General features: G+C 25.8%; 2 protein-coding genes across 3 annotated transcripts; one reads left to right on the forward strand and one right to left on the reverse strand.

Moving 5' to 3' along the window:
* Positions 1-1,172: 1,172 nt before the first annotated feature.
* LOC105152273 (royal jelly protein-like protein) lies at positions 1,173-6,425 on the forward strand. Of its 2 annotated transcripts, XM_087414531.1 has the most exons (7): positions 1,173-4,050; positions 4,317-4,492; positions 4,678-4,896; positions 5,078-5,249; positions 5,518-5,744; positions 5,873-6,075; positions 6,272-6,425. In XM_087414531.1, exons 1-6 carry the CDS (start codon positions 3,858-3,860, stop codon positions 6,068-6,070), a joined length of 1,185 nt encoding a protein of 394 aa, XP_087270657.1. In that variant the 5' UTR covers positions 1,173-3,857; the 3' UTR covers positions 6,071-6,075; positions 6,272-6,425. The 2 variants fall into 2 exon arrangements, with proteins under 2 accessions (XP_087270657.1, XP_011064756.2); XM_011066454.2 differs by having other exon boundaries at positions 5,873-6,425.
* On the reverse strand, positions 6,310-12,640 carry LOC105144215 (juvenile hormone esterase). The gene is given in 5 exon segments (XM_087414532.1): positions 6,310-6,542; positions 6,971-7,224; positions 7,226-7,248; positions 7,537-7,680; positions 8,910-12,640. Coding segments are annotated over 4 exon segments (642 nt in total). The 5' UTR covers positions 7,669-7,680; positions 8,910-12,640.
* Positions 12,641-13,097: the final 457 nt, after the last annotated feature.

Raw genomic sequence — 13,097 nt, forward strand, 5'->3', positions numbered from 1 at the left:
GTGTATATATGCGTGAGATATTGATGTAGTAGTACATAGTAATGAATCAATGACGCATGTGTGTAAGTTTTACTTACACTATGATTAATTACCTTTAAGATCCTCTTAATTTTTTTATTCATGCATGCAAGAAAACAAGTTATGAAGTAATGCATCATAAACATAGAAATTATATATACCAGCATGTCGCGCTCAATGAACATTAAACAATGAACGTATTCTAGTATGCATCAAAATGTCGATTACGCAACTTTTTCTCTAGAATGAAAACGTGAAAATTTTTATGTATGTATGTATATGTACATATACAAAAAATGTTCACTTTTCATCTTCCTGTCCTAGAAAAAAGTTACATGATTGACCCTCAGAATAGGTATATGTATACTTACCGTTCAAGAAATCAAACATCGTGTAATTCCAGCTTAAATAATTGTTTTTTTAATAAAGATCAAAAGTTGATGCTAAAAAACACATTAAATTTTAAGAAAAGTCTTTAGCAGAGAGAGAGAGAGAGAGAGAGAGAGAGAGAGAGAGAGAGAGAGAGAGAGAGAGAAAGAACGTTAGAATAGACTTAGAACTTAGAACTTAGAACGTTTTTTTATGACTTTCCCAATTCCAGCGTTCCTTTCCTTTACGAAACATTTTCATTTGTAAATTTAAATCGATATTTAAGTAATTGTAATCGTTTTATGGAGTTACTATTAACATGGTTAATAGTAACTATGAATTTGTAGTAGGCGTTGGATTTCTAAAAATTGATTTGAATTAATTATTAATATATGTCTGAAAATATGTCTTATGTAATATAACTTAACAATATTTTTATTTAAATAACGCCTCCCGTTTCTCTCTGTAACTGATTTATAACAAAAGAGAAAGAATTAAGGCGACTTTAGATTGAATTACATTAGAGTAGGGCTACAAAAATGGATTTTTCTGTAGTGAATCGAATACAATTGGAATTTTCTTGATCAACAAAGACATTGACACAAATGTGCACGCTCGCATGTTACTATCATAATTATATATATATGAAATTTGAAGGTTAGAAATAATTATTAAAAATGTATATAATTTAGTATATTTTGTCTAATTTATAATATATAGTATATATTAGTATTTTTCCAACTTAAATTATTTCTAACTCAATTTAGTATTCTCCTAATTTCCAAAATGCATGCAAACTAAAATACATTTATATTTAAACCGGTAAATATAATTAAAAAAAGACCATTTGAGACATTTTTTAAGCGATTAAGAAAACAAAATGCAAGGGTAAGTAATTTAGACAAGAAAAAATATCTTTTGATGGGTAGCGAAACAGACAATATAGATATTTTATTTAAAAGCTTTCTCAAAATATAAGAATTTTTATGAAGTTTTAAAATTAATTTATTAAAATAATATCTGAAAGAGAGAAAATACTTAATTTAACAACGAAGATTTTAACTAATTGACTTTGAAATATACATATTGTTCTTCAAAAAATCATTGAAGAAACAGATTTAAATGATTGTATCTTTCTAATGAAATATTTTGTTTAATATTAATCACTGATATTTCCAATCAAAGTTATTGAACGATTGTATTGATAATACTTGCAACATTAATATCGATTGGTTTTTACGTTTTAATGACCTCCAATAAAATAAAAGTACACATATAAGAATGTACGATTTATCACATATAATATTTGATCTATAACGATTCTATTTTATATCAAATTTTTACTATATGTAGCATGTATGAGAAGATAAAGCATAATTTACTATACTTAGTAGCATTCTAAAATTATTTGAAAGTTATTCATAGTACGAAAAATATTTTAAGTAAAAGTCACATAACATGAATAAGGAGAATGTATATTTAGAGTGAATAAAAAAATATGAAGATTTATATATCAAAATGAGGCAGTATGGAAAAATCGTAATTCTTTTACTTCTAACAACAACAGACAGGCAGGGGATATAACTTCGAAGTATGATATACCGCTCTACTAATAGGTACATCTCAGTTTAAAAATATCATACGTTATCCATTCAAAATATATTTTAAAGGGAAAAAATATAACAGTACTTTACAATGATATAAAAATTTTGATAAAACTTTGGTGATTTTTTAAAGCTTTGAAATATTAAAATTTATTTTTTCTTTTATAATGCTCTGTCTATTTATTTGAATAATGCATTTAAATATTTGGAATGCAATATTTAGAAATGCTTTTAAATAATAATGTTGTCTATAAGCTATTCGCTTTAGTAAAAATTACTAATTGTATCGGAATTGATACTTCTTGCATTGAAAAACAAAAATAAAATATGTGCCAAAATATGATTAAGTCATGTGAAACATTAAGATAAAAATCATCGGTTCTGTTAGACAGAGAGATTGGAAGTACTTTAAACGTATATTTACATATATATAGACATACATTGTTCAAAGCATTATGTCTCAGAACAACGAGGAGACAAGATTGTATTTCATTTTTTTTCGCGTTGTCTCTAATTTTAACGTACTATTTGCACCCAAAACTCTTTTAACTCAAGGATCATACTCATATTTGCATTCTCTGTTCATTTTTAATCAAAGGACTTTCACTCGGTTTACTAAAATTGACATTACAAGCATTTTAATGATTGACTGCAAATAGCTTTTATTATGCGTACGTTCTTTTTTCGTTATATAATATAAATATATACATTATGATATTCGTTTTCTTTACGTTACCAGCGTCAGAGCGAAATAGATAATTTATTATGTTTTTGTTTTCTTTTCCGATTGTAACTTTGTGTATGTTTTTAACATTGAAAATAATCCGATTGCGATCGAAACGTCTGCTAGCTTTCTATATTAAATCTCTACCATAAAACATTTCTGTTTTATTTTTTTTACATTTTGTATTATCATGTTTATTCTATATAACAATTTTTGGCTCGTAGCTCTTTTTTTTCTTTGTTTTATATATTGTCAGTTCGCTATTATTAACAAAGAAAAATAATAATAAATTACTTTTGCTTGTCTCACTTTATACACTTAAAAAAAAATAGTTAATACATTGTTCATCTCTGATGGTCTTATTGATAAGATAATGCACAACGTTATTATTACATGTTATGCAATTTTAAAAAATGTTGCATTATAAACGTTATAATAATGGTATTATAATAAGACCTTTAGTGAGGTTAATTATTATTATTGATAGAATAATGAGGTGTTTTAAAGACATTTTTAAAGACATGTGTATTACGTTTAAAAAAAAGATATAAATAGCAAGTTATCATAGTTACATTCGTGACATAAATGTTTATCATTGTAGAAGTTACATTTATTGTTGCAATCCAAAAAGTTATACCTAATTTTTAAAAGACGTACCATTTTCAAAAATTTACTTATTATTGCAACTTGTTGTATTCAACAATTAGATGTAAAAACTTTCACTTTCATTTACGTATACACTGTACGTGCCCTAAAAGAAAAATTGCTGTCCAAAGCAACTTATTGCATCTCATAATCGTAAAGTGCAATTTATTACAAAAATCAAAGAGGAACATTGAGCTGCAGCAAAATCTATTTTATTAACAATAACAACAAAGAAATTGAACGCATCAAAGTCAATTTTTTGAATAACCGTTAATAGTGTATCGCAAACTTGTGAAATTCTTGGCAGCACCTTATTTGAAATTTTTTTGCTGCAACTACATCACAAAATTATGTAATTTCAATGAACATAAAATAACAACACTGTTAACAGAATACGTGACTTTTTTTCACTAAACATTTAATAAAAAGAACATTTGCAATATTTTTTCTTGGGATTCATAATTCTAACTTCCAAGACTAACTCGTTTCTTGATAAAATGAAATATCTTTTGTGTACCTTGCTAATTTTGTGGATGGCAACTTTAACTTTTGGAATTAAAGTGAATTATATATATGAATGGAAATATGTCGATTTTGTATGGGAAAGTAATGAGCAGAAGGAAGACGCAATAAAGTCTGGCACTTACAATCGTTCTGCGCTTATGTTACTTGATGCAGACAAAGCTAAAGGTAAATGAATGATAATTGTAAAAGTTACAATAATTTTCTACAGTAATATTCTTCTAAACAAAAGTTTCACTTTATAGTATTTAATTAAGTAGTATTTATAGTATAGTATTTAACTATAATATTTAACACTAATCATATTATATGAATCCATGCGTTTTAATAAATGCATTTTGATAGTGTTAATGCAAGATATACCATTACCATAAAATTGATTAAATAAATATAACTTTTAATGGTACGTAAGTCCACAAACGAGATTCTTATAGATGGTAGAATATTCGTTACTGTTACGAAAGAACTGGGTTCTGGTTCACCTGCTATTTTGACGACAGTAACTAATGAAACAGGACCAGGAGGGCCACTTTTGCGACCATATCCAAATTGGAATTGGCGTAATAGTGATCGTATGTGCGATGGCATGGTAAATGTGTTACGTGTAAACGTAAGTATCAAATTTTTACACGCGTGCGCATTCAATGGTTTTTATCACATATCCTATATTTGTTTATAATAAATATAATATTTAAATGCTCAATAATTTATTCTATGTATGTAAAGCATATTTATATATGCACATTGTAGTCAGTTTGATGATATATAAAATTAGAATAATTGCTTTCATCTTAGATTCGATGCAATCACATCTTCGTTCTGGATTCTGGTAAAATTGGGTCTGACCACATTTGTAATCCAAAGCTATTGATCTTTAATTTAAAAGATGATACGCTAGTAAAGACTATCTATATTCCATTTGATATTGCTAATAATGCAACGGGTTTTGGATTATTACTAGAACCTTTCGTTTATGTTCCCAAAAAATGCACGCAATTCCTGCATAAAATGATTGTTAGTACGCCTTCTCTTGCATAAATAATAATCGTAATAATAGATATATGTTCGTCCAGATAAATATTATTTTACTATACGTTTAAGTATACATCTCGTATTTAAGTAATTTAATTTGTTTTAAGTAATTTAATAATAATAAATTTAATATAAATACGTATAAATATTTATGCATTTGCAGGTATTCATGACTGATTTACAAGGTAAAGGTTTAATAGTGTATGATTCATCTGTAAAAAGTATGTGCAGAGTTGAATCCGATTACATGATACCGACTTCAAATTTTGTCTCCATATCAAATCAAAAATTTCGTTTTGATGGCGGTGTCTTCAGTATAGTCACTCTTTATGATGGTAAGTACTTGCTTAACGCAATAAATATTATTTTAAATGTAATTTGTAATATTTAATTTTATCATACATGACAAGTATTAAGAATCCTAACTTCACTGTTTAAATCAGATATTTATACATTTGTTACGTTCATATTTTTTTTTATTAATATTTATGTATATTTGTGTTAATGCACGTTTATAACAATTTATAAAACATAGAAGAATTCCTTGCAAATAATCAGTAGCGTTTCGTTAATCTATGATTTTTTTGTATTTTTATATTTTAGAACTTTATTATGTTACTTCGCCAGGATCGAAAATTTATAAAATAAAAATCAAATCACTACTAAAATGTCCAAATATAGAAGAGGCTAATAAAAAAACTAAAATTGCGATTAAAATACCAAGTGATTCAGGACAAATCGCATCAGCAGGACATTCAATATTTTACAGTGATTCTGATGGAAATGCTATTTTAGGAACGAATGTTTTTCAAAAATCTGGCAAAAACACGGTAAGATATCCAAATGCAATTATTCTTTACATTTGAAGCGATAATAGATTATTCTTAATTTTATTAACAATTGTTTAACTTAATCGTTATTATACAATTATCGGCTGTAAAAAAATATTAATTTTTAGGTGATTCTTGCACAAGACGATAAAAAACTTTCATCTATAAGTTCGCTAAAAGCTTCATATCATTGGAATAAGTTGATAGGCATATCAGATAAATATCAATATTACGTTTTTGGTACTGTAAACCTAAATGAAGTAAATATCCGCTATTTCGAAATGGATTTAGCAAAAATACGAAAGAAGATGGATTCGATTCCTTAAAATACGTGAGTTAGTTTTCATATTTTAACAAACACTTTCACACAATATCATTATTATTGCATACGTTATTTAAATTTACATTATGTTATAAATATAGAAGAATTTTACACACACATACACACGGGCGCGCGAAATACAATTTTTTAAAATGTTGTTTATTAATAAAATAGAAACTTAATAAAATAATGATTTTTTATTCAGCTGTTTCTATTAAATCGAGTTCAAATTTGTCAATATATTTAAAATAGAATGAGAAACAAGAATTTTGTATTGAGAAGTTCATGGACTATACTTTTTGATAAAGGAGACCGAGCTAGACAACGTGTAATGGCTCCACCAGTAATTTCTCCAAAAATTGTGATATTTCCTGGACCGAATTTTAATATATTTTTTTGGATCCATTTTAACGCTAAGATTACATTTATTAGACCTTGATTACCTGCTGCAACTTTATTGTTGAGGTTTAGAAAACCTGAAATTATGTTAATTTTTACTCTCATAATATTGATACATTATGGCTAAAAATAAATGATCAAAAAATAAACAAAACAAGTATTTGTTTTTGTTTAATAAATTAAGTATAATTTTAATTTCTTATTTATGATTTGTAAATAATCTTTTGCTTTTCAAGGCATTTACTTCAATTTTATAAATATTTGCCATAATAAATAAAAAAAATATTTACTTTTATTTTCAATAATAGGTAAATATATTTATTTTAACTTTTCATTTTTACATTTAATATTAATATTTGATAGTAATTTGTAAACGTAAAACGCTAATAGATTTGAAATAGTAAAACTATAAATCTAATGTGTGTTCATATTGTCATAGAAAAGTTAGATAAGACTATAAATGCGAGTAACATACAAATATCCATCAATGTAATAAATGTCGTACCTAAAACGCCTAACTTATAATTCAAAGTTACTACGTCTTTTTGTACGACATAATCAGGATCGTACCAAGCTGCATCACCGGAATCTATAATAAACGCACCACCATGTATCCATACCATTACCGGATGCTCTTTCGAGGATTCGATTTTTGTAATATATACATTTAAATAAAGGCAATCTTCATTTCCTATAACTTTGTGTTTGACAAGCTCTACTTGAACAGCTATGTTTCCATACTTTGTCGCGTCTCTTTCACCATGGTTCCACTAGTACAGCATCCTAAATATGTAAAAAAAAAATATATATATATATATTATAAATGAATAAACATTTAACGGGATATACTTAGTTAAAAAATATGTATTTTAAAGGTTAAAAGTTTTTTCTTATCGTGCGCATAATTAATTTGTTAACATTTGAAGAAAATCAAGACTTTCTTTCAATCTAATTAAATCTAATTATAGTAATTCTAATTTTAAGGCAGATGAGCTAAAGTTTATCGTCCTATAATTATTAAGTACATGAAGAATGACAAAGCACTAATTAATTTACTAAATAATTTATTACCTTAAATCTTAGTTCGCCATCTGGAAGTTTGGCATATAGTATTCCGCAAAAGGCAAAGTAACGAACGTTGTAGCCATCTACGACGACTCCGATCAATTTTCCTTCAGCTATTTGTACTTTTATTTCACCCATAATGGATATATACTGTAAGAATAAAAATGAGAACAACATTAAAATGTCTACCTGTGTTCATTATAAAATATTTATGATGTTTATAAATATATACTTTTTCATAATATATTTTGACTTTTGTTTTGATATTTTTTTCTATTATAAATTATCATTTTATTACTGTTTTTATTACGTTACAAACGTTTTTAAATGCAACATTACAATAGATATTTTAACTATCAATGTTAGTTACATAAAACGAGATTAAATATAAATTTTTGAAATTTTGAAATAATCGCTTGATTGTAAGTTCTACCGTTTTGTCTCTTGACGTTATATTTTTCAGGTCGATGTTTTACCATTTTATCTCTTGACGATATAGATTTTTCGATATGTGATACGGTGTGTAATTTTATTTTTTAAACACATGATTAGAAACATCATGTATTGAACAATTGAAATGACACGAATGTTTCCATTGTATTGTTTTTTTGAGATTGCTTATAATCTTAATCGATAACGACAAAAGCAGATACCTAATCGAGTAATGTTTCCTAAATTCAGTGATACACAAAACTAAATATATGAACTATATTTTCTATGTTACAATACAATGTTCATATCATATATGTTAATTCTGCATATATAATTAATTTTTTGTTTTTATAGTTTATGTCACATGGATTATGTAAGCAAACTCGAATGATTACAGCAGCATTATTTGTTGCTCGTGTTAGAGCCTAAACACAGACTTTTGCATAACGCATAAAACGTAAGAAATAATTATGGAATTAGTTTTATGTGTCTCAAGGTTAAAACTTAATCTGTGTTCTTTGCTTCCTATTTCTTGTTTTTTACCTCATGTCTCTTCTTTTTTTGCGACCATTTTATAGGTAATTTCGTTTCTTTTTAAGTGTTGCTTGTTTCTTCTGAAGTTTGTTAAACTTTATTTTGGGCGACAGAAAAAAAAGCTGGTAAAAAAATAAGAATTAAAAAGGGATAAAAAATAGAAAACAAAGAGCGCATTGTAGATAAGGCTTAAAAAAATTATCTGAAAACAGAGTCCTTTATATTTCTTGGTTGATTTGCCTTATGCGTTAAGCAAAAGTCTGTGGTGCGACTTTTATTGTACGTCTGTAAGGTTGGAGTATCCCTATAAATGCAAATCTATTCGTAAAATTATAAGGAAATGTTTTAAAAAGATCTTATTTATCTCTATGCTCAAGTAGTTTTGCGATACTGTTTTCAAAGATCTTTTTTACCCGATATTAATTGAATGACTTGTGCGTTTTAATTCTCCAAAGAAAACTGGCTGAACTTTCAAGAATGCCAGTTTTATATATCCTCCATTAAATGTACAAATATGTAAATTGGTATAGAAAAAGGAGAAATATCTGATTTATGGGATACTTAGTCTGTTTCGTTTTTACTATTTGTATTTTGCTATTATGCAACTTGTATTTTCCTGTCTTTAATCAAAAGATGTTAGCGTTATTTAACTCAGGACATTTCTGATATTCTTATCGTATAAAATTAAAATAAACTTGAAAAAATTGAAAGAAAGTAGATAACACAACTTTACATCACTTTCATATGATGATATAATTTTTGTGTAACAAATATGTAAATATATATAAAATATAAAATATAACGGATAAAACATTTTATGCAATATGTAACGATATACTCTTTTAATTATCTTCAAATGTGAATCACATTTCAAATTTATTTGAAATAATTTACGCAAGGATATATATCTATAATCGAAATAAGTATTCTTCTTGTTAGAATTATAGACAATGTTTTATTTTATAAAGCTTGTAAAGCGATATAAAAAATGTTGTTACGATCAAAATATTATAATAATTTTAACGATAATAATTATAATGTTCCAAAAAAGTTTATGATATTTTAAAAATTTGTTATTTGGAACACTAATAGAATCAATACAATAATAAATTTGAATGCCATATTTAAAAATATGAAATGCGTTGATCGAGTTACTCAATTCATATATTAATTGAAATGTACAAGAATTAATTATAAATTTTTGATACAGTTGTTTATTAATGAAATGTTATACTATAAACATAACATTATTTTAATTACATTAAACTTTTTACTAGTATCGTTGTTTATTTTTAGAAATTATATGAAATCATACGAAGATGTTATTATACAATATTGTAAAAATATTGTTCCTATTTTAATCGTTTTATGATAAAGCTTCTGAAAATAACATCGTGAATTTTACTTATATAATTTTTGCACGCATCACATGTAAAGGGTGTTTTTTTAAGCCCGATAGAACTTGAAATTGTAAAAAATAAAACAAAAAATTAAATTAAACAGCCGCGGTGGCCATATGCCCGAAATCATTTTCATATGTTAATGCCATGCATTGATCTTTCGACTAAAAAAAATTTTTTGATTATAATTTAATTTTTGTGTTAGTTTCTACAATTTTAAATTCTATCGGGCTTAAAAAAATCTATCGGGCTTAAAAAAACACCCTGTATATGGCCGCTATTCATAGTCTATTCTTATATTTAAGTCTATGTCTTATGTTTAAGACCTTCTTATGTATAATAATATAACTTAACAATTTTTTTATTTAAATAACGCCGCTCTCTTCTCTCTGTAACCGATTTATAACATCTTAGAAATGTATTTAATGCAGTCCTGATGAAATAAAAATTTAAATATCGGCTTATGCTTTGTAATCAATGAAATTAAAATAGTGTTAGATGATGTCTAGGTTCTAAATAAAGGCTATAATCAAGAAAGTTACCCCATCTATATTAAGAAATTTCTCTATTTTAGAGACAAGAATTGATTTTTTTATATCTCTTATATATTTTTTGAATTCTACAAAACATGATTTTCAAATTTCATCGAAAAATTTTCAAACATTGACGATGTTATAAAAGAAAAAGAATTAATGCGACTTTAAATTCAATTACATTAGAGTAGGGCTACAAAAATAGATTTTTCTGTAGTGAATCGAATACAGTTGGAATTTTCTTGATCAACAAAGGCATTGACACAAATATGCACGCGCGCATGTTACTATCATACTTTTATATATATGAAATTTGAAGGTTAGAAATAATTATTAAAAATGTTTTTAATTTAGTATATTTTTTCTAATTTATATTATATAGTATATATTAGTATTTTTCCAACTTAAATTATTTTTAACTCAATTTAGTATTCTCTTAATTTTTAAAATGCATGCAAACTAAAATACATTTATATTTAAACCCCCAAATATAATTATAAAATGATAATAAAGACCATTTGAGACATTTTTTAAACGATTAAGAAAACGAAATGAAAGGATAAATAATTTAAACAAGAAAAAATATCTTTTGATGGGTAGCGAAACAGACAATATAGATATTTTATTTAAAAGCTTTCTCAAAATATAAGAATTTTTATGAAGTTTTAAAATTAATTTATTAAAATAATATCTGAAAGAGAGAAAATACTTAATTTAACAACGAAGATTTTAAGTAATTGATTTTGAAATATACATATTGTTCTTCAAAAAATCTTTGAAGAAACAAATTTAAATGATTGTATCTTTCTAATGAAATATTTTGTTTAATATTAATCACTGATATTTCCAATCAAAGTTATTGAACGATTGTATTGATAATATTGCAACATTAATATCGATTGGTTTTTACGTTTTAATGACTTCCAATAAAATAAAAGTACACACATAAGAATGTATGGTTTATTACATATAACATTTGATCTATAATGATATTTTATATTAAATTTTTGCTATATGAAGCATGTATGATAAGATGAAGCATAATTTACTTAGTAGTATTCTAAAATTATTTGAAGTTTCATTCATATTCATAGTACGGAAAATATTTTAAGTAAAAGATACATAGCAGGAATAATGAGAAAATATATTTAGAATGAATAAAAAAATATAAAGATTTATATATCAAAATGCAATCAAGGCAGTACGGAAAAATCTTCATTCTTCTATTTCTAACAACAACAGACAGGCAGGGGATATAACTTCGAAGTATGACATAGTTCTCTACTAATAGTTATATCTGGGTTTAAAAATATCATACATTATCCATTCAAAATAGATTTTAAAAGGAAAAAATGGTACTTTACAATGACATAAAAATTTTGATAAAACTTTGGTTTTTTATAGCTTTGAAATATTAAAATTTATTTTTTGTTTTATAATGATTTGTCTACTTATTTGAACAATGCATTTAAAAATTTAGAATGTATATTAGAAATGCTTTTATATAATATTGTTGTCTATAAGCTATTCGCTTTAGTAAAAATTACTATTTGTATCAGTATTGATATTTATGGTATTTTGCATTAAAAAACAAATATAAAATATGTGCTAAAATGATGTGCTATGATTAAGCCACGTGAAATCTTAAGATAAAAATCATCGGTTCTGTCAGACAGAGAGATTGGAAGTCTTGTGACAAGTACTTTAAACATATATTTACATATATATAGACATACATTGTTCAAAGCATTATGTCTTAGAACAACGAGGAGACAAGATTGTGTTTCGCATTGTCTCTAATTTTAACGTACTATTTGCACCCGAAACTCTTTTAATTTTTGACTCAATGATCATACTCATATTTACGTTTTCCGTTCATTTTTAATCAAAGGAATTTCATTCGGTTTACTAAAATTGACATTATAAGCATTTTAATGATTGACTGCAAATAGCTTTTATTATGCGTACATTCTTTTTCCGTTATATATTATAAATATGTACATTATGATAAAAAATTGGAAAAATAAGGGGTACATTGATTCTAATTTATATAAAAAATTGTACGTTTCGGACGGCGAACTTCCGAGATCTTACGGTTTGCCAAAAATTCACAAAGAAGGTCACCCTTTAAGATTGATTGTCAGTTGTATTAATAGTGCTTTTTATCCACTGGCGACTTTCTTAAAGGAAATCATTGACAATAATAATATAAAAATTTCAGTTTCGTTAAAAATAGCTTTGATTTAGTAAATAAACTCAATGGTAAAGCAATTGATACAAATTATAGTATTATATCATTTGACGTGGTCTCCATGTACACGAATATTCCGACCGAATTAGTATCAAAAAGCATTGAACGCAGGTGGAATCTTATGGAGAATAAGACTTCGATTCCTTTACATGAATTTATCAAAGCAATTATGATTATAATTAATTCTAAATTTTTTAGTTTTGATAATAAAATATTTAAACAGATTTTTGGCATGCCAATGGGTTCTCCTTTGTCCCCCATACTGGCGAATTGTTTTACAAGATTTTGAACAAGAAATCATTACCAAGAATAACATTAATTCATCGTTTTATTTTCGTTATGTGGACGATATTGTATTAGCTATACACAAAGAAAAAGTTGAAGGAGTTCTAGAATTGTTTAACTCATATCATGAAA

This window comes from Acromyrmex echinatior, chromosome 16 (assembly GCF_024713525.1).
Source record: "Acromyrmex echinatior isolate Ae372 chromosome 16, ASM2471352v2, whole genome shotgun sequence".
Classification (NCBI taxonomy): domain Eukaryota; kingdom Metazoa; phylum Arthropoda; class Insecta; order Hymenoptera; family Formicidae; genus Acromyrmex; species Acromyrmex echinatior.

Excerpts from the sequence above, each read along its gene's own strand:
- LOC105152273 (XM_011066454.2), top strand. The coding sequence starts at position 3,858 with ATGAAATATCTTTTGTGTACCTTGCTAATTTTGTGGATGGCAACTTTA. Across the intron at positions 5,250-5,517 it reads TATAGTCACTCTTTATGATG|AACTTTATTATGTTACTTCG; the intron begins GTAAGTACTTGC and ends TTTATATTTTAG. Across the intron at positions 5,745-5,872 it reads AAAAATCTGGCAAAAACACG|GTGATTCTTGCACAAGACGA; the intron begins GTAAGATATCCA and ends ATTAATTTTTAG.